This window comes from Cydia strobilella, chromosome 24 (genome assembly GCF_947568885.1).
Source record: "Cydia strobilella chromosome 24, ilCydStro3.1, whole genome shotgun sequence".
NCBI lineage: Eukaryota > Metazoa > Arthropoda > Insecta > Lepidoptera > Tortricidae > Cydia > Cydia strobilella.
In genome coordinates this window covers 8951920-8973464 of record NC_086064.1, presented here as the reverse complement: position 1 = coordinate 8973464, position 21545 = coordinate 8951920, and the positions used below count along the sequence as shown (strand labels likewise).

The window sequence follows — 21545 nt, the reverse complement described above, 5'->3', positions numbered from 1 at the left end:
AATAGATTTTAGGAAACATACTTATATGTATTTAAATTTAGATTCGTTTTATTTGTAACTTAAATATAGTAGACCGAGGCGAATTGCATCACAGGGCAAATCGGATCAGGCTAAAAATCTCTTGATATCTCAAATATTACTTATGACTGACGTCACATGCTAACAGGAGAGACGTACGGAGCAATTTAAGTGCACTCGTATCAAGAAATATTTCAAATATCATCGGATTTTTAGCCTGATCTGATTCGCCCTGTGATCCGAATCGCCTCGGTCTACCCTACCTATGTCTTGATATCAAGGAAACATTGACAACATAAACGAACATTGGAACCATTCATTGAATGAAGATAAAATCATTGAAATCATCAAAGTTTCTTAAATAGTAAGTACAGATAACAAGCTTAACAAATAAAATACCCAACTAAAAAACCTCTACCAAAAATTAAAAATTACTTCTTAAAGACGAATTTTCTCTTCTTCTTCCTCGCGTTTTCCCGGCATTTTTCCACGGCTCATGGGAGCCTGGGCTCCGCTTGACAACTAATCCCAAGAATTGACGTAGCCACTAGTTTTTACGAAAGCGACTGCCATCTGACCTTCCAACCCGGAGGGGAAACTAGGCCTTGTTGGGATTAGTCCGGTTTCCTCACGATGTTTTCCTTCACCGAAAAGGAACTGGTAAATATCAAATGGTATTTCGTACATAAGTTTCGAAAAACTCATTAGTACGAGCCGGGGTTTGAAGCCGCGACCTCCGGATTGAAAGTCGCACGCTTTTACCGCTAGACCAGCGCTTCTAGGTCGACGACGAAGGCCCACTTTGCCCACACCTAGCTACGCCACTGAGGCTAATTGTGACGTTTTCTAAAGGTACCACATTGTCGCTTGTTGATAAGGTTGCTTTCTAATTAAACCTATATGGAAATAGCGCCTTACTGACAAGCGACAATAAGTACACTTTTGGTTGAAAATGGCACAATTAGTAAACTAGCTATCACGGTTCATGAGAAACAGCCTGGTGACAGACAGACAGACGGACAGCGGAGACTTAGTAATAGGGTCCCGTTTTTACCCTTTGGATACGGAACCCTATAAAACAAAGATAAATTCTTTGAAAATTTAATTGGATAAGTTACCCTAAAAAATCGTCATAAATTTCATGCTCATAGTGTTAACCACCATGACTGTCATTATATACATTTTATTCAAAACTTGAACAGGTAAATATGATAGACGTAAGGCCCAAGGTTTGTCCAGAGAATCCGAACTGGAAGACTTTCGCAGTCTTTAAGCGATTATTAGATCCTGACGATCAAAGTCATAAACATTTATCGCAAATGCGCACTTAGGCTCCATTCGCACGAGAGCTTAAAAAGCATTGCGTGTGTGACGCACCCATAAGTAAGAGCGAGAAAGCGATATCTCTTTCTCGCTCTTACTTATGGGTGAGTCACACACGCAACGCTTTTTAAGCTCTCGTGCGAATGGGGCCTTAGGAACGGAAGGCGGTCAACGGGTGCATCCAACTTTAGCAGTTTTCCGTTCCACGCAATATCAGGACTCCGTTACAAATCTACTTAAAAATAAAAGTAAACTTCCACAGTCTGTTCTAGTTGAATTTAGGTGTAAAAATATTGAATATATGTATTTATTGGCAATTTGAGACAAAGTGTAAACTGAAATAGATGTCACATGTTATATATTATATTTTTAATAATTTAACATAATACAGATCAGCTTCAGCTTGGGGGAGGCCTATGTCCAGCAGTGGACGTCTATCGGCTGACATGATGATGATGATGATGATGAGATCAGCTTCATGCGACCTCCAATCAGTCCATTGCTGATCATAGAGTTGGACCAAGATAAGTCTGCAACGATTTTGATAGAATACGCAGTGCAAGTGTTATTTATACGTCATAATTTCATAGAAGTTTGACGTTTAAAATAACATGCACTGCGTGTGCAATGAAAATCGTTGCACACTTGTCTTGGTAAACCGAATAACTTATAGTATTATACTATAGTATAATTTATATAGTACCTATTGCCGAGTTGACCTGTATGTTACATATTTTCATTATTGAAAAAAGAAAAAGAAAAAAGTTGAGTTGAGTGAATTGAGTTTAACTATTCATGCATTATAGGCTCCACTATTTTTTTTGGTTCTGCCTACGCTTGTTTTGACCTTTATAACAACTGTTATTAACGATGTGCCTTTTGACATGAGTTTTTGCGTTAAATTTAGCTTTACATACATCACATGAGTAGGGTTTGTCTCCAGTGTGGGTGAGGGAGTGCCTATTTAACTCACTTTTAGTCTTAAAGCTCTTTTTACATAATTCACAGGAGTGTGGACGCTCACCTGTGTGGGACATCATGTGCCTTGAAAGAGAATTTTTATAACTAAATAACCGTTTACAGACCTCACAAGAAAATTGCTTTTCCTTGTGACTTATTTCATGGAATTTAAAATGTGATTTTGTCTTAAAACCTTTTTTACATACTTTGCAAGAGTATGGCTTGATTTCAGAGTGAACAAATAGATGCGTGATCATATTACCCCGTCGTGAAATTGATATTCCACAATGATCGCAGGTGTACGGTTTTTCACCGGTGTGCGTTCTTTTGTGCATTTTCAAGGACTTACTTTCAGTATAACTTTTGTCACATACATCGCACGAGTATGGTTTATGACCTCTATGATACAGAAGATGAGGAATTAAGTTTCCTTTCTGAGAAAATCTCTTTGGGCATAAAGGGCAGGAGTACGGCCTATCCCCTGTGTGGACACGGCTATGAGATGACAAGTGACCTTTCCGAGAAAATTTCTTTTGACATACATCGCATTTGTACGGGTATAGTTTGCTACCGTGAGTTCTCATGTGAGTAAGCAAGTTAGTGCGGGCACTAAACCGCCATTCGCACATATTGCAAGTATAGGGCTTCTCCCCAGTGTGAACACGTTCATGTATGATTAAATCTCGCGGCGTCTTGCATTCTTTGCAGCAAAAGCTGCAAACGTGCGTCGGTTTCTCCTGGCCATGTTCAATAATATGCTTTATAAGACTGCTTTTCATTTTGTAAGTTTTCGAGCATATATCGCAGTCATACCTTTTGATTGTATGCATGCGTTGGTGGTTCGAAAGGCTCCGTTTGGTGGGGTAACCTTGGCCGCAGACTGGGCAGGTGAGGGCGTATTTAAATATGGTGTTTTCAATGTTGTCTTTGCAAGTTGTCAGACCTGTATAGGAAGCAAATGAAACAAAAAAAATGTGGGGACAATTTTACACAGATCAATCTAGCTCAAACTGAGCGAAGATTGTACAGTCGAGTTCATAAATATGTATACACTTCTTCACCTTAATCTATTGCAATAAGGTAAAAACATGTATACATATTTATGAACTCGACTGTACTATGGGTATTAGACGAAGATATACCATAAACCTAGATGACCTAGTCTAGCTATAAATTCTGACACAAAGTTATTTGTTCCTAGACTGTGGTAAAATAGTTTTTTTTTTGTATAGTTAATTAATAAATTTTCACTGTAGATCAGCCATACTCAACTATGGCCCATAAGGCATGCAGCCCACTGTTTTCTTTATGGCCCGCAACTCCGCCAAGTGATCCTGGTATCTTACCATCAACTTTAAGCAAATTCATGTTGCGGCATGGGGCTAAAGGCAAAACCGTATTTTTGGCCCTCATAAAAAAAGGTTGAATATATATTACTTATCGGTATAGGCGCACAGCAGACGGGCTGAACATGGAGACTATATAAAGGAGCCAAATCTCTATGTATGAAAAGTGTCCATCAAAAAACAGTAATTAGGCGGCGCCACCATACACCGAAATACTACCAAAAACAACCTACGTAATTTGGTCGGGTTATTTGTTGCCTTATATGGTTCATGTTATACTCATGTCCCAGAGCCTAACTAGCGCCACCGGAGAGATTGGGAACTATTATTTAAAGCTGAAAGCGGTCACTTTTGCAACAATTCTGCCATAAGAGATTGCGATCCTTTCTATACCATCCATAGGGCTGAAATTGCCAGAAAACAAAGCACTGTTGTCTCTACGGTCATGGAATCAGTTCAAAAATTGTTTATGCCATCTTATTTTTCCATACCAAAATCAGCTATGTACTAAATATAATCAAAGATAGATATAACTCCGTAATAGATGGATACAGTCTAAGGAAAAAACGTGCCGCGAAAATCACGAAAATTTGATTCTCGATCAGATGGCGCCACTAATTTTGGCCTACTCTCGTATAGAGGGCGTTGACGGTTTCGTTTGTTATTTATAATTTTAACGCATATCAGTCAAAGAGCATGGGTCAAAATCATATAAAAAATATTAATGCAAATAAAAAAATCATTTATCCATATTTAAATTTTTATAAATCTTCATTTTTAGTTTTAAAGTATGTCGATAGATGGCAGTGAATTTACAGTGGTTACAAAATTTACTATCACAGTACCGCTCTATCTTATTATATCCTCTTTTATATAATTATACAATATCTGCATTTAACCGCGACCATAGACATTCCGGTGATTAATTTCGGATAATGCCCATGTGTAAGAATATAATACAACTTACTATAATCTACTATTAGTATAGTATAATTTAATATCTAACATTCACCTATGTTCGAGGTTTCGTCCGGCAGGCGCTCCAATTGTACGAAACAATTAGGAAGAGAAAGGTGCAGCGCGTTGCTGTTATTACCTGGAACAAAATAATGCTATGAAATAAGTTTTTGGCAAAATTTCATTTTTGTTACAAGCTTTTATCGCTTCTTCTTCTTCCTCCTTCCCTTAGTCCCAGTTCTATCTGGGGTCGGGCCTCCTTGTACGGCGGCGCCAGGACGCTCTATCCTGGGTTGTCATAGGGGTAAGGTTCTGGGCTTTCATCTCCCGCTTGATATTGGACCACCATGTGTCGGGAGGTCTTCCTCTTCCCAAGGATTTAGTGGGGATATTTAGGACGGATTTAACTGGGAAATGGTCATCTCGTCTCATGATGTGGCCGTACCATTACAAGCTTTTATCGCTAACTTTACTTTTCTTACTACAGACAACTAATACTCATCAAGACAATTCTAAAAACCCCAAAGACAATTAGGTTGCGTTGGTTTCACTACCAGTCAACCATAGCGCCAAACGGAAATAATAAAAGTTGGTGAAAGGAAAGTTTATTTGTTTGTTGTTGGACAATTTAAGTAAAAGCTTGTTTTAAAAAAATATTTGTACAGTTGCCATCAGATATATCGGAGCGGCCAAGGTTCTCTCTGAACACGCCTCTTTTATCAAGGCGTTAGAGTGCTTGTTAACATATTTTTGAGCACTTTGACCGCTCCGATATATCTGATGCCGACTGTACAAATATTTTTTAAAAACAAGCTTTTACTTAAATTGTCCAACAACAAACAAATAAACTTATAAATGTTAACTAAAAATCTCGTGAGAATCTAGGTCTGAAATAAACATAATTTACAAAATGCCATTACAAATTAAAACTACAATTATTGAACTACCTAAATAACATAATAATTATAACTTAACTAAAACTACCATTAAAATAAACTAACTAAAAGTAAAAAACCTAACAAAAATGCAAGGTGACTTTTTCAATAAATTCATTCATAATTTCTCCATCAACTTTATCGGTATAACACTCACATTTTCTCGGTATCTCGCCGAGCTGCAAGCGCTCCAGCCTGACGAAACAGTTGGGGAGGGTTGGAGTCGAGGGGACGCCCCCCTGGGCAACTTCATCTGAAGCAATTGAAATATATTTTGCCAAAGGACTGTCTCATTTCAAACAGAGACAGAGAGAATAATACTATCTTTGTCTTACACTAGTACTAGCACCCAAAAGAAGAGGATGAGTATAGTTTTTTTTTGTTCTTATTGACAGACAATTTGGTTTGACCAACTATACATACTTAGAATGATAGTAAGTAATGATTTTTAACTATTGTCGATGCGTAATTTATATAGTAAATAATGAATTAATGTACATATATAAAAACATGTTTGTAGGGTTAAAGTTGTATAATTTTAATTTTTAATTTTTATCAATGTTATTTTATATTTTTCATTTAAATGATTTTTATTTTAGTAACATAAAACATAAACCTTTATTATAGACTATTACCATAGAGAAATAAGTAAGTGCTCACTCCATACATCAGTTATCTTACCAAAACGCTTTTTTTTTTTTATGAAATAGGAGGCAAACGAGCAGACGGATCACCTGATGGTAAGCGATTACCGCCGCCCATGGACACCCGCAACACCAGAGGGGTTGTAAGTGCGTTGCCGGCCTTTAAGATGGGAATACGCTCTTTTCTTGAAGGTTATTTATTATTTTTGTAGTCGACATCTTACGTAGCGGGTAGCGGGGATTTATCAGTGCCGTTGATTTTAAGGGTCTCCGGCAAACTAGGTTCTCCATACAAACGTAGTTCCGCTTTTTAAAACGACTACCTAGATTGCTTTGAAACTTTATACTTACAATAGGATAAGGTATATAGCCATATGAAGAACGGCTTCAGAAACTAGGTCTCACAACATTGGAGGACAGAAGGAAGCAAGTCGATCTTATTGAGACATACAAAATCTTGTCCGGACACTACAATGTTGCAAATATTAAAGACCTATACATATCAAGCCAGAATGTAAGGTTGAGAGGACACTAAAAAACTTGTCAAACCCCCGTGTGATAGCAACCCTAGGAAACGATTGTGTGGTAAATGTGTGGAACTCTCTACCAGAAACTTAGACATTATTTAGACGGAAATTCTACTCTTATCTGGAACTTATTTTTTTATTTTATTATTTAGCTTTATCCCACATTTAGTGGTCCCCAAGGGTATAAGCCAAGGGTATAGGTCTGAAACTTAGCCATTTATAAAGATTGAAGGGTGAAAATCTAAACACACATAGTAAATTAGGACATAGAATGATCATTTGTATCCCAATTTTAGTGCCGGAATACTGGGTATACCGGACCATCTAAGTGCCGGATTCAGGGCCTGACTTAGAGTTCTGACCACCAACTCAACTCAGAGCCGCCGCCGCGCCCCCTTGCGCGCGCCCTTGGTCCTTGCGCCCTAGGCTTTAGCCTTATTAGCCTGTGGGTAAATCAGGCCCTGGCCAGATTATCGAGATTTCACTGTATTACAATAGTCGGATAAAATATTCTATTTATTTAATGATCTTCATTTTGGAAAGCAATAGAATATTTGTTGGCACTATTGTAAAAGTACAAATATTTCGATAATCCCATGTGACAACCAATATAGCATTGTTTTGTTTTTAAAAATACGAATATGTGTCGTTATTCATAAGAATAGAAGTATAGAAATCTGTGGCCCAAAAGGGTACAAGTGAAACAAGCCCTAAGACCTAAGCTGCGCGGACTACCCGTACCCTTTTTCACTAGGGCCACATAATTGTACTATGATATTACAAGAATAAAAGTATGCTTACCATGTTCCGAAGTAATTAGGCCAGGGGGCAGCCAACTCTCATCCACTACTACCATGGTGGTCGGGTCCCAGCCGGGTTCCTTCTTCAAAACGAATTCCTTTATAATGCTCGCTTTCACAGAAACTTGAAAAAGTAAATGTATGACAAATGAACATAAGATAACGTTACGTCTTACTATAGCTAACTGTGTTAATGTGAACAAAGTAAATTAAATAACTAATTAAACACCTAATTTATGCTGATTAAACAAATTTAGAGTTCTAAGAAACTATGACGAGGCTGAAGTTTGAAAACAAAAGTTGTACAGATACAGATAAATAACCTAAAAAAAAGTTAATGCACAGAGCAGAAAAAGTGGACGAAACTCCAACCAAGAAGAATGATACAAAACCATACTAAAGTCACTGTTGCCAACTTGCCAAAACTTTATTATAATTTGCATAGAAAATACAATAAAACTAGTATGAATACTGAACATATTAATGAAAATTACTTGTGTTAAGCATAACTAAATTAAATAAAATTACCATTGTGATATAAAGGATAGCTTTTTATTCTTTTAGAAAAAAGATGTTTGCCATGCCTTTGGCGTACCAAGAACTAAAAAAAAAATACAACCCGGTGGGCTGACAGCTGTCAGTGTCAGTGTCAAATTGTCGACGCTATCTTGTCTATGGTGTTACGTATTATGCGAATTCTTGCATTTTAGAAATTTAGACAAATATCTGAATTCACACATTTCTTCTTAATAATTACAGTGTTTAACATATTCAGCCTTATTTATAATTGAACACCAAGTTGTCCCACGCGTAAATACTTAATAAATTTATACTTGTGTATTCCTTAATGGCTCTAATGAAAAAAGAGAAACTAGCAATGCCTATGAAACCGGAAGAAGTATTTATAAAAACAGAGCCAGAGTGGGAGGAGGCACCGGACATGCGTATGGAGGGGGAAACCAGAATGGCGCTGAAGCCAGAGGTCCAAATCAAGGTGGAGCCTCAGGAGGTTGAAGTGAAGGTCGAGTTTTTGCACGATGACCAGGCACCTGGTCAGGTAAATGAGAAAACAGGTGCGTTAGTTCAATACTGTGTTATTTACTAACAATCAATTAACGTAGTGCCATCAGTCACCGACAGGGAACCAATCCAATCCCGACACCTCAATTTTTATCTAAGAAAATAAGGGAATCGATCTTCCAATAAGCCAACACTGTGCTGTGCAGTACGCTCAATAGAATGTCATCTAAGTCATCTTACCTGAAAGTTTTTGTTTCTTTAGGGTTCTGTACCCAAAGGGTAAAACCGGGACCCTATTACTAAGACTCCGCTGTCCGTCTGTCTGTCTGTCACCAGATACACTCATGAACTGTGATAACTAGACAGTTGAAATTTTCACAGATGATGTATTTCTGTTGCCGCTATAACAACAAATACTCAAAAGTACGGAACCCTCAGTGTGCAAATCCGACTCGCACTTGGCCGGTTTTTTTAAGGTTGGCAGTTTTCTGTCAAATACGCAAATACATCAAGGTTAAAACGCCTCTGAAGTAGGGTAAATCGTCTATTACTGGCCACCTTCTGTTTACTTGAATTGTGTGAATAAATAAATAGAATACTGATTTTAGTATAAGACGAAGCCAGTAATAAACGATTGTCGTAATTAGACTAGAAATCTGTTTTCTATTATGAAAAAACAATGTAATAAATGAGGGTATGTGTCTTAAAAATATTTTTAACAGGAAAAATTCATGAGGCTGACATGTTCACCTAGAGTGTCCAAAGCCTCAATAAAAATCAGATTAAACAAAAAAAAACAGGAAAACTTTATAATAGCCGGGTTCACACAGTGAGCATATATATATATATTTATATTACAATTTATATAAAAACTAGTACCAGACATAGATGTTACTTGAATGTTCATGTCAAATTTCAAGTTGTATCAGAATGTTGTTTTAGAAAATGTGGCATTCCATCACAGAAGGGTCTTTATGCTTTAAGTTCTTGAGTAAGACTTGGGTTTAAGTACCAAATACTTGATTTTGTTTGTTTGCTTGGGGCTCTAAATGATAGTGCCGCCCATGACAAACCAAGTATTCGGTCAAAATCAACAACATAGTTCAAATGATGGACTACTAGTACACTCTGACACAAAGATCGTATTATAGAAAATTATATTTTGTTCTGGATGATTGGAAATAATAGGCAAGATACTAAGTTACGATTATAGTACACAATAGTATTTTTTTCGTAGGTTGTAACGTTTTACAAGAATTTCCACTAGGTAGTAAAAAAGTCGGTTTTCGTGATATATTTTTTTACTTCCAATATTATTGAATGTTTAACTCAGGTGAACGGCATCATTTCAGCCTCCGGCTATTGGCGCTCTCACTGCGTTCGAGCACCAAACAACCTCGGCAGGAATGAGTGCCTTTCATCCCTTGGTTAACAATCTACTATTTAATACTACGTCGGTGGCAAACAAGCATACCGTCCGCCTGATGTTAAACAGTCTCCGTAGCCTACGCCTGCGACTCCAGAGCAGCTACATGCGCGTTGCCGACCCTAACACCCCGCAACCACGTTGAGCTCTGGCAACCTTAGGTACTCACCGGCAGGAACACAACACTATGAGTAGAGTCTAGTGTTATTTGGCTGCGGTTTTCTGTAAGATCTTCCCCAATTGGGCATATTTATAGGAGCCTGAGATACGCTTGACAACTACTCCCTAGAACTGGCGTGGCTCTAGTTTTTACGAAACTTACAGAATAATTTTGTGGAATACAAATTCTATACGGATTTTAAATTTTGTTCTCGCCCTCTTGTGACTGTCTGTAAGCAGTCAAATCTGTCTGTAAGATCGATAAAGTATTGCTTTTGTTCTAGTCAATGTCAAGTAAAGCAGTTAGCAGAAGAATTATAAATAAAAAAGATCCAATATAATGGATCTAAAGTTATAGTTTTCCCCTTATTTTCATTTTCCTATTGACTGCTATTATATTACACACAACTGTATATCATTGAGCTTACTGTAGGACTTAGTCAATGAGGGCTATCGTTTTTTTGCTCACCAGTTGGCGCCTCTGTTGATGGTGGTCCAAAAGACTAAAGAACAGCTGTCGGTCATTGAAGTGACAAGTGACATTTGACATTTCGAACTATGGAAAAGACCACCATCTACACTAGCGCCCCTAGCGGTGAATTCATACGCGTTAGCCCTCATTAGTGTAATAATATCCTATAATATTTATTTACTTTTTTTTACTTTTATTGATTGTAAGGCGGCAGCGCCGGCAGCTAGGCACCTATGCTCTTAAAAAAAAATCTAAATGTATAAAATAACACACATGTGATCTGAGACTTTCTTATTTACTACCTGAGGTTTTGTATATTATTTTTCCAATTCGACGGAGCTGGAAAGCGGCAACTTCGTTTAGCTCAGCTTGCCAAAAGATGACTTTTTCGCACAGAGAACAGAAAAGAATATTTAGTAGATATTAGAGTTTCGGACTTTGCAAAATATTGAGAGAGTTCTCGGAAATCTTAGGAAAATTTGACAGCAAACAATAGAAACTTTGAAATATAAAAGGAAAATTTTGATTCTTGCATAAAAATATTTATTTATTTATTTGTTGATAATAACGATACAGCTATCACAACAGTTGCCCAATGCGACATATAATAAGAAGGTACCGAATTTTTTCCAAGTGGAACATTCGCAATTTTGGAAACTTTCTGACCACATCAGTAGCACTTAACTTCTTCTTACTTACTTCTTCTACTAACTTATTTTTAATCAAAATGTATATATTTTGTTATCAGGTTGGTCGTCAAGTGTCACGGGCGACCGTGAGGAGGAACTCAGCCGTGCCTTCGGCGAAGATCAGCATGTAAGAAATAACCCTCTATCAGAAAACCACACGAAAAACGCAAAGAAACGTAAATCTAGACGCAAAATAATCTCGTGCGACGTTTGCAAAAAACGGTTTCCAAAAACGGCGCATTTGAAACGACACCAAAGAATACACACTGGTGAGAAACCATACTCGTGTGAAGTATGCAAAAAACAGTTCGCCCATCTCTTCGCGTTTAACAGGCATAGTCGCAGCCACACTGGTGAAAAACCGCACACCTGCGACATATGCCATAAACAGTTTACAGAATTGCATAATTTGCTAACACATAAACGAATACACACCGGTGAGAGGCCGTATGTCTGTAAAGTATGCCAGAAACCTTTCATTAAAAGCACTGATTTAAATAAGCATAAAAGGGTCCACACTGGTGAAAAGCCGTTCGCTTGCGAGATATGTAAGAAACAGTTTTCGTCAAGCGGTAATTTGACTAAGCACATAAGAACACATACGGGAGAGAAGCGACATTGCTGCGTGAAATGTAATAAGCAATTTACGAAGAGAATATATCTGGAAAAACATACGCTACTACACAATGAGGGAAAGCTATAGCTGGGTAAGAACAATGTCTCTTAACATATGCCGAGGTCAAAAAATAAATATTATTTTCAGTTAATCTCTATAACAATGTCTCAATCTGATTTCAGGCTTAGAACCTCAGCTCTTGCGAGCTGCTGACCGGATGATTCGGCGTCCGAATGCGCCCACAGGTGAACATTATGCTGCTAAGTTAGCCCAGCGAGGACAAAGTAACTCAAAAATATCTGAAGCAAATAAAATTGCAAAACAATGAAGCCAGTTCCGTGTGAAGTGAAGTATGAAGGAGGAAGTTAAATTTAGACTGCAATTACAGAGAAAGGTTGTCTGGAAAAGATCGCTTTTTAGTGATAAGACCGCCTGTTGTTACATAGACTTAAGCTTGTATGTCGCTTTCTGTGTATTTTTTTTAATTTTATGGAGCACAATAAAGAATATTTACTTATACTTACTTACAGAGTTGCAGTGGTGAGAAATCATGAAGTTGCGATGTATGTAACATGAGATTGAGTTGCATTGCTTTTAACGCACATTTAAACACTCTCTTGAGGCTCAGAGATTATGGGTGTCAAATTTCATCACATTCACTATTATTGGTTCAAAGTTCAAATAATTAACCTGAGGTTAAAACTGAAAGCTTCATCATCTGTTAAAAATTACCATAACTCGTTTCCTCAAAGGTTGACTGGAAGAGATCCCATATAGGGATAAGTAAGTCCGCCTTTGTTGTTGTATTTAATTCTCTTTGTAACTGTGTTTCTCATATTTGTTTTTCTATGTACATTAAAGAATATGCATACATAGACATTATTTGGCCCTAATGATGTTTCTTTAGTTTATTATAACTTTTTTTTTAATAAATAAAACGTTACTAAACTAAATTTGTATTCCATGGCATGGCATCGGTGTATTAAATCCCAACATACGGATTGACTAATAAATAAATTATAAACTGAAATAGATATCATACACAAAACACAAATCAAAATATTTTTTTAATAAAAATAATTTTATTTGTTTCCTAGTTGGATAGATGGCAGCACCATCTCTCTCGCGATACCGTAATCCAGTAAAGGATTCGTATAGGCGGTGTAAGCACGCTGCTCGCCCTTAATGTTGGTCAAAGGCGCCTAGCCTTTCAAAGCTAGCATTAGCATACACCAGAGAATTTGGGACGGGTACCGCCGTGGCCGGGTGGTCTAGTGGTCAGGACATTAGCCGCGTAAGCTGAAGACGCGGGTTCGATTCCCGCCTCGGCCACCGGTGGACTTGGTCACCTTTTCTTTAGTATATGTTATCTATTTCAGTTTATAATTTATATATAGTCATTACCTAAATTTTTTTAGGTAATGACACGATCTTATCTTACAGCAAGGGACCAAAATGTATAAAATTATATGGTATGTTCCCATTTGTGCCCGCCCCGCGTGAACTGGGCGCAAACAAATGGAAGGGATTTCTTCCCATTTCTCCCCGCGAACAATTTATCCTCGGCAGGGAGAAATAGAAATGCCCCTAGTTCCACTTGTGCCCAGCAGGCAAAATGGAAATGAATCATTCCTATCAGTGACCGCCTCAGTTTCATCATGTCTTTTTTATTATACAAAATGTTAATTTTGATAGTTGCTATATTCAGCTTCGTGATAGTGATATGTTTAATAGTTTTAACTAATTTTTAATTTATGGTTCATTTATTTGTATTTTTAGTAACTTGATAGACCATGTTTGCACTCTCATTATGTTAAATCGAAGCAAAACTGACACAAAAAAAATTACTGATAAATAAAACGCGTACAATTGGGGCATTTTCTATGAAAAGGGACCTTATTGTCGATGGCGCTTACGCCGCACAGCGCCGCGTGGCATTGTATTTATATCGGAGCATCGTTAATAATGGTGTAAGCACCATCGACAATAAGGTCCCTTTTTATAGATAATACCACAATTAATGGTTTATCTTTTTCACATCAACCAAGTAGATCAGTCTGAGAAAACGAACGTACTTACGGTAGATCAACTTCCACACGACCGAACAGTGGGGCTACCGCTTAAACCGACATTCGCAAATTGCGGGGATCTTTCTCTTTTACTCCAATGAAGGCGTAATTAGAGTGACAGAGAAAAATGCCCGCAATTTGCGAACTTCGATTTTCGCGGTTATTACTCAGGCCTCGGACTGCGTCAAGGTCGCAAGTTATGGCTTTAAAATCGCATGTTTATTTGACGCAAGGTCCGGCGAACACACCGTTGCGTTACATAGGGACAAGGGAAATGAACGATAGAACGCATCGAGATATCGAACGAAAAATCGCAAGCCGAATTGTAAAATGTATAGAGACCCTTACTTGATGAATTTGTAAAAAAATCTAGCTAGCCGAATCTATGGTCGAGAATTGCGACGCCATTTTGTTTACGTCCTGTCAATACTGTCATAAAAAGGTTTCTTAGGTTAGGTTACTGAACTAATTAAGAAGTTTTCGATTATTTATTCTTTTGGTTTAATATATTAGCGAATTAATTGTGTGTACATATTCTAGAATCTAGATAAGATAATATTTATTGAATAACTGTGTACAGAGATGTTGGCAATAAAACATTAGGAAGCAACAGTTTATCCATCACGGACGTACATTAAACAATATTGTTGTTTACATATTCTAGAAACAACTAAAATCAACTGCGTTAATCGAAATACCGTAAATGAGTTAATTTAGACGTTACCGTTATAAAAAACATGTCGTTTGAGACCGTAGTCGTGAAGCCGGAACCTAATTATAAAACTCTGGACGTGGACGTGGCGCATGACGGATTTACACATAATGGTTAGCCTTAAAACGTTTTTATTTTATTTTATTGCCTGTTGGCTTAGCAGCTAAGCCCTGCTTATCGTATGTGCAGTACTTGCATAAAACCAGCCAAGTGCGAGTCGGACTCGCCCACCGAGGGTTCCGTACTTTTTAGTATTTGTTGTTATAGCGGCAACATCCTCTGTGAAAATTTCAACTGTCTAGCTATCACGGTTCATGAGATACAGCCTGCTGACAGACGGACAGCGGAGTCTTAGTAATATGGTCCCGTTTTTGCCCTTTAGGTACGGAACCCTAGAAAAACATCGTTTAAATAACAAATTATTCAAAAATAACAAGATAAACAATTGCATAACTTCAACTGCGATTACTTCATATGTTGTTAGCATGGCAGAGCTGTAAGGCGTGTGGCTTTGAAATGGGAAGGCTTGGGTTTGAACCCCGATGGGAACTCTGAAAACAAACAAATGCTTAAACCACGTTTGAATAGACTTCCTTAGTAGGTTCTCAGAGGTCCTAAAGATGTACAGATGTAGTGCATAATTGTTTGCCATCGTTTTTAGGGTTTCGTTCCCAAAGGGTAAAAACCGGACCCTATTACTAAGACTCCGCTGTCTGTCTGTCAGACTGTCACGAGGCTGTGTCTCATGAACCATGATAGCTAAACAGCTGAAAATGTCACAGATGATGTATTTCTATTGCCGCTATAACAACAAATACTAAAAACAGAATAATATAAATATTTAAGTTGGGCTCCCATACAACAAACGTGATTTTTTTGCTGTTTTTGAGCGTAATGGTATGTAACCCTTCGTGCGCGAGTCTGACTCGCACTTGCCCGGTTTTGTCATGCTACTTCAATCAACCTCAGTAATTTTTGACTGACCGAATCCTGACCTGACTGAAATAGCATAACACGTTCGTATTTGGAAGGACGCTTGGGACAATTTTGGAATTACAAGCGTGCATAGGCTGTAATGGCTGTTTATCGGCCGGACTAGCACATGATTGGCGCGACGGTATCTCACCCGCGAGACAGACTTCCCGCCCCTCTTTAAGTAATTCAGTTAAAAAGACTGGTGGTCTATCTCGCGGGCTAGATACTATCGCGCCAATCATGTGGTACGCCTACAGGCAGGTAAAGGCAAGTATCTCGCGCGCACCGCCTCGGCCGAGGCACGTCTACACTGGCCGTTTTGTGCGCGAGGAAATTGCATCGCGCGTATGATAATATGTAAATGTGATTGTTGATATTTTGTTGATAAATAACAGTACTTCTTAATCGATTTAAAAAAGGAGGTTATCAATTTGACCATTTTGTTTTGTATGTTTGTTACCTGTCTATACTGATATGCTAAGTGCCAAGCCAAATAGTACAATACTGGTCAATCATACCCCAAAACAAGTATAGACAACTTACTTTCCTTTTAGTCTAACCACATTAGGTTCAACAGTGTGTTAGTGTGTTGGGCATGTGATGAGGAGGGATGAATGCCATATAGGCAAAAGAATGTTAGGGATGAATGTTGATGGACGGAGAGCGTATGGTAGACCCAAAAAGCGATGGATGGATTGTGTGAAAGAGGATATGAGAAAGAAAGGAGTGAGTGCTGAGGTGACGAAAGATAGAGGAGAATGGAAGAGAAAAACATGTTGTGCCGACCCCACATAACGTGGGATAAGGGCAGGAAGAAGAAGTGTGTTAGTGCTTTTAAGATTTGGCACTAACTTCATATCAAACATATCAGTAGCTAGCGCATAATAATAATAATAAGCCTCTTTATTCTGTACTACAAGTTCTGTGTTTAGATATTTGTTGTTGTATTGTTATATAATGTCTCGCAGTTCAGTGTGCCTCTTGGCATAGGCCTCCTCCAACATCTACCATTGTGTTCTGTCACGTACTTCTCCAGTGGACACCGGCTGTGAGTTTTAGGTCGTCTTCCCATCTGGTTCGCTGGCGTCCTCCGTTTCGTTTGCTATCTCTAGGGTACCAATCTGAGACCACTTGGCTCTATTTATTTTAAGGATCTCGGATTATGCTAGCTAGCGCAGACAAAAGGGATAATATATTATTTTATCCTTTTTGAAGTCACTTTCTTTGTTTTTAAAGGTTATTATTTTATTTACCAGTGTGTGTGAAGGTGGAACCGTTCACTGAGCTGCCTGACTGTGACAGCTCTAATGAGGATGCGGAGGCAGAAGGAGGCCTGTACTCCGACCACGAGGTCAAAGACGAGCTAGTGTTGGGACCAGAGGTAGTTCAGGGACCTCGCCGCAGTGAGTATGTCTATCTTTGTAATTGTGCCATTTTCAACCAAAAGGGTACTTATTGTCGCTTGTCAGTAAGGCGCTATTTCCATATAGAAATCAACCTTATCAACAAGCGACAATGTGGTACCTTTTGGTTGAAAACGCACAATTTGTGTCTTGTTTACACAAAAGTTCTAAAGATTGTGGAAACAATAAAAAACTGTTATTTTCGTGCAATGAAAATTTACTCATTGATATTGTAAAAATGATAGAACATTTTAAAAGCAAATAACTCATTGTATTTGTGGTATACGATATTTTCCAATTCATAATTTTGTGAGGCAATCAATAAGGGCGATATGATATGTAACATATATATCAATCAAAAAAGCTTTATATTAAACTGCATAAAAAAATATTTTACAGTACATATGGTGCTACTTTCTCGCACTAATGCGTCAAATAGCACTTATCGTGCATATGTCGAAAGTTTAAAGGGCCATATGTGCTGTAAAACTTTGTACGATACACGTGCGAATAGGTAATTCGCAACTCGTGTCGATTTAAAACACTCCCTGCGATCGTGTTTTAATTTATCGCCACTCGTTTCGAATTTCCTCTTTTCCGCACTTGTATCGTAAATAACTATTCTATACTGTTAATATCCAGGGAGGAAAACGGTGGCTAAGTTTGTATGGATAAGCCGTTGTCCCTTTTCTTCTTAAAAGTTCTTTACCGAAGTACGGGAGTTTTAGTCTTACACAGTCGTCATCAGATATATCGGAGCGGCCAAGGTGTTCACAACATCTGAACACGCACTGCCTTGTTCAACAGTGGCATGTTCAGATATTTGTGAGCACATTGGCTGCTCCGATATATCTGATGGCGATTGTACCTACAGTTGTGTGTAAAGTGGAGTTGAGGTCGTCCACTTTTGTAAATAAATATTAGAGGACATCTTACACAGATCAACCTAGCCCTAAACTAAGCAAAGCTTGTACTATGGGTGCTAGGCGACGATATACATAATTATATAGATAAATACATACCAGAAAGGTCCTCAGTATAAACACCGGTCCGAGGAATCCCGGTAGACCCCTTCAAACTTGGATGTCTGTCATCAACAATGACCTAAAGAAAGCCCAAATCAACGACACAACGACCCAGAACCGAAGAGTGTGGCGAAGATTGACGAGGAGAGCCGACCCCAAATGAAATGGGACGTGGCTAGGCAAAGAGAGAGATATAGATAAATACATACATACATAGAAAACACCCACGACTCAAGAACAAATATTTGTGTTTATCACACAAATAAATGCCCTTACCTTGCCTTGCCTTAATAAATATATTATCTTTCTTTCTTTTTATCTTAGTGACCATGTCTAGATTTTCATTATATTTTTATTTTTATTTCAGCCACATCCAGTCACACAGCAACCATCAAAGACGAAGATCTGCTCGTGCCCCGTGCCACCACTTACACTAAAAAAGAAATCGACTCACGACAGGAAAAAAGAAGCATTATCCTTCAAGATTTCGAAAAAACTAAGATATATGTGTGCGACAGTTGTGGCAAAACGTTTAAACGGAAAAACAACTTAATTCAACACATTTATTCTCATTTGCGAAGAATTTCAAAAAAAATTCCAAAACAACTTAAAAAAAGGAAAAGACTACCTGCCTGCGAAACTTGCGGAAAGGAATTTGCGACAAGAGATTATTTAAAACGTCATAGAAAAATACATACACGTGAAAAGGTGTACACATGTGAGCTTTGCAACAAAGAGTTCTTTAGTGCAGGCAATTTAAATAAGCATAAGATTTCTCATACAAAAACGAAGGCTTACGCATGCGATATATGCAAAAAATCATTCAGTTACATAGACTCCTTAAAAACACACAAACGTATTCACGATGGAGTTAAACCCTACAGTTGTGTTACATGTGGAGCGCGATTCACGCAACTATCTCATTTAAATGTTCATAAAAGGACACATACGGGTGAAAAACCGTTCTCCTGCGAAATATGTAAGAAGCAGTTTACTACAAAACCTACTTTAAAGGAACATGTGCGAGTCCACACTAGAGAGAAGCCGTACACATGCGATATTTGTAAGAAAATGTTCAGTTACAAGACTAGTTTCAAACATCATAAAATAACACATATGGAAGTCAAGCCTTATTGCTGCGAAATGTGTCAAGCACAGTTTTCACAGTTGTTTAACTTAAAGAGACATTTGCTGAAACACCACTCACCGTTGCCACGGTCTCCGCCCCCGAAACCACACGCTTGCGACATATGCACAAAGCGGTACAGCGACAAGCGCGACTTAACTAGGCATTTACAGACTCACGCGTGACGACTGGTCTGGCCTAGTGGGTAGTGGTAGTGACCCTGCCTGTGAAGCTGATAGAACTGGGTTCGAATACACTAACACTATGGACATTAGTCTGAAATAAAATATATTGATTGATTGATTGATTGAATCCCGGTAAGGGCATTTATTTGTGTTATGAGCACAAATATATTGTTCCCGAGTCATGGGTGTTTTCTATGTATAGATTTAGATTTATTTATTTCATAATATTAAATTACATTATAAATTATTTTAAGCTAATCTATACGAATTTATATTATGATCGTCAACTATTATTTACAAATGTCAATACATATCAAAATCATCATCAAATATCAATAGCAAAATAAATTCATCACAAAGTCAAATAAATTTTGGGAAATATGTATACAATGTCAAATAATAGCGTGGTTACGAAAAAGATGTCAATATGGCTACTTATACCTAGGTATCTCGTAATGGTAATGGTAATGGATAAGTATGTATTTATCTATATAATTATGTATATCGTCGCCTAGCAGCCATAGTACAAGCTTTGCTTATTTTGGGGCTGGGTTGATCCGTCCGATGTCCCGCTGATATTTAAAAGATGCAGTTGCCCTGGGGCCCATTTCTCGAAAGGTATTAAGACTAATATTATTAGTCCACGAATTATCAAATCGTATGGGTTACCATGGCAACACACTAAAATTATTAGACTAATACCATTCGAGAAATGGGCCTCTGTATTAAGGTGTATCCACACTACAGTTTTTTTTTTGTAAGTTACCAGGTATGGTGTTGCACAGTGTTTCTCCACAAAATTTGATTGTGGTGTGTTGAACTATCTTAGCTTTAAATTATATTTATTTAATAATTTAATCAGGCAACAAGGCCCATATTACGGCTACCTTACAGACTATATTATTACATAACTTAAATAAATAAAACTACTACTTAAATAACTAACTTAGCCCAACAGCACTCCTGTTATCCATGTGCATGGCATTCCATTTGTTTACTATTGGACAATCTAACCTGTCCAAAACAGTATTCAGAAGGCTGCTGGGGCTGTCCCTTACACGGCGCATCAGGGAGGCCACTCTCTTGCGCATTATGGCTTGGAAGCCGTCCACGCGAGCTTCGGCAAACAACCCCGACGCACTGCATATTAATTATTTTTATTTTCGCTAGAATTGTAAGTACCTAATGTACCTGTTAGCATTTTGTGCCCTATCAGGGTGTCATGTACCAACTACCTGTAACTAACATTTTTTGTAATGCACATGACATGTAATGTTGAATAAATATAAATATGCACCTTTACATAAGCAAGCAAGATTCTTGTTATGTATATCTCTTCAGCTTACTTTGTATTTATGATGTTATTATTACTCTGTATGAAATGGGACTAAAGAATCCGCAGCAAGCTCGGCCGAATTTTACCTTCCCATACAAACGGAGTTTCTTTCTCATTTTAAAACTACGTGTTGGATTGTAATAAAACTTTGAACATACAATGACATGAGGTATATTTATACTTGTAATTAGTTAATATGGAATGAACTGTCGCCTGCGGTATTTCCGGACCGATATGACCTTCAAACCTTCAAGAAAAGAGCGTATTCCCATCTTAAAGGCCGGCAACGCACTTACAACCCCTCTGGTGTTGCGGGTGTCCATGGGCGGCGGTAATCGCTTACCGTTTGCCTCCTATTTCATAATATATATATATATATATATATAGCTTCAGCTTATAAAACAAACGAAATAGAGCAAAAGCAAGTTTTGTATGAAAAAATTCGCTGTATTTTTTTACTATGGTATCTGAAGGTACATAAACTAATTACAGGACCAGATATATCTTATCATATTGTAAGTACAAAGTTTCAGAGGAATCTAGCTAGTCGTTTTAAAATGTGAGCGGAACTACGTTTGTATGGAGAAACGAACTTCGCTCTGGACTCTTAATCGCTAGTACCTTTTTTAGGGTTCCGTACCCAAAGGGTAAAAACGGGACCCTATTACTAAGACTCCGCTGTCCGTCTGTCACCAGGCTGTATCTCATGAACCGTGATAGCTAGACAGTTGAAATTTTCACAGGTGATGTATTTCTGTTGCCGCTATAACAACAAATACTAAAAACAGAATAATATAAATATTTAAATGGGGCTCCCATACA

The 21545-nt window shown here is 37.9% G+C and overlaps 3 protein-coding genes and 1 non-coding gene across 5 annotated transcripts; 3 read left to right on the top strand and 1 right to left on the bottom strand.

Annotated features, from left to right (window-relative positions):
* Window positions 1-1449: 1449 nt before the first annotated feature.
* On the bottom strand, window positions 1450-7780 carry LOC134752101 (zinc finger protein OZF-like). 2 transcript variants are annotated; one of them, XM_063687663.1, is made up of 4 exons: window positions 7512-7780; window positions 5697-5792; window positions 4660-4743; window positions 1450-3244 (listed from the first exon to the last, which is right to left on the bottom strand). In XM_063687663.1, the coding sequence occupies exons 1-4, from the start codon at window positions 7564-7566 to the stop codon at window positions 2154-2156; spliced, it is 1326 nt and encodes a 441-aa protein (XP_063543733.1). In that variant the 5' UTR covers window positions 7567-7780; the 3' UTR covers window positions 1450-2153. The 2 variants fall into 2 exon arrangements, with proteins under 2 accessions (XP_063543733.1, XP_063543734.1); XM_063687664.1 differs by lacking the exon at window positions 5697-5792 and having other exon boundaries at window positions 7512-7779.
* A 449-nt stretch (window positions 7781-8229) lies between these two features.
* LOC134752051 (zinc finger protein 271-like) lies at window positions 8230-11986 on the top strand. The gene is made up of 2 exons (XM_063687611.1): window positions 8230-8583; window positions 11336-11986. Exons 1-2 carry the CDS (start codon window positions 8358-8360, stop codon window positions 11977-11979), a joined length of 870 nt encoding a protein of 289 aa, XP_063543681.1. The 5' UTR covers window positions 8230-8357; the 3' UTR covers window positions 11980-11986.
* A 1166-nt stretch (window positions 11987-13152) lies between these two features.
* Window positions 13153-13224, top strand: Trnat-cgu (transfer RNA threonine (anticodon CGU)). Its single transcript has one exon. It is a non-coding gene; the product is annotated as a tRNA-Thr (tRNA).
* A 1233-nt stretch (window positions 13225-14457) lies between these two features.
* Window positions 14458-19411, top strand: LOC134752252 (zinc finger protein 239-like). The gene is made up of 3 exons (XM_063687882.1): window positions 14458-14786; window positions 16905-17051; window positions 18444-19411. Exons 1-3 carry the CDS (start codon window positions 14699-14701, stop codon window positions 19385-19387), a joined length of 1179 nt encoding a protein of 392 aa, XP_063543952.1. The 5' UTR covers window positions 14458-14698; the 3' UTR covers window positions 19388-19411.
* Window positions 19412-21545: the final 2134 nt, after the last annotated feature.

What these genes read in the sequence shown, in the direction of transcription:
- LOC134752101 (XM_063687663.1), bottom strand. Translation starts at nt 7,566, where the DNA reads ATGGTAGTAGTGGATGAGAGTTGGCTGCCCCCTGGCCTAATTACTTCG. An exon ending in CGGCGAGATACCGAGAAAAT is followed by an intron (nt 4,744 to 5,696) that starts GTGAGTGTTATA and finishes ATTTTGTTCCAG; the next exon opens with GTAATAACAGCAACGCGCTG. An exon ending in GGACGAAACCTCGAACATAG is followed by an intron (nt 3,245 to 4,659) that starts GTGAATGTTAGA and finishes CTTCCTATACAG; the next exon opens with GTCTGACAACTTGCAAAGAC.
- LOC134752051 (XM_063687611.1), top strand. Translation starts at nt 8,358, where the DNA reads ATGGCTCTAATGAAAAAAGAGAAACTAGCAATGCCTATGAAACCGGAA. An exon ending in TCAGGTAAATGAGAAAACAG is followed by an intron (nt 8,584 to 11,335) that starts GTGCGTTAGTTC and finishes TTTTGTTATCAG; the next exon opens with GTTGGTCGTCAAGTGTCACG.
- LOC134752252 (XM_063687882.1), top strand. Translation starts at nt 14,699, where the DNA reads ATGTCGTTTGAGACCGTAGTCGTGAAGCCGGAACCTAATTATAAAACT. An exon ending in TGACGGATTTACACATAATG is followed by an intron (nt 14,787 to 16,904) that starts GTTAGCCTTAAA and finishes TTTATTTACCAG; the next exon opens with TGTGTGTGAAGGTGGAACCG. An exon ending in AGTTCAGGGACCTCGCCGCA is followed by an intron (nt 17,052 to 18,443) that starts GTGAGTATGTCT and finishes TTTTTATTTCAG; the next exon opens with CCACATCCAGTCACACAGCA.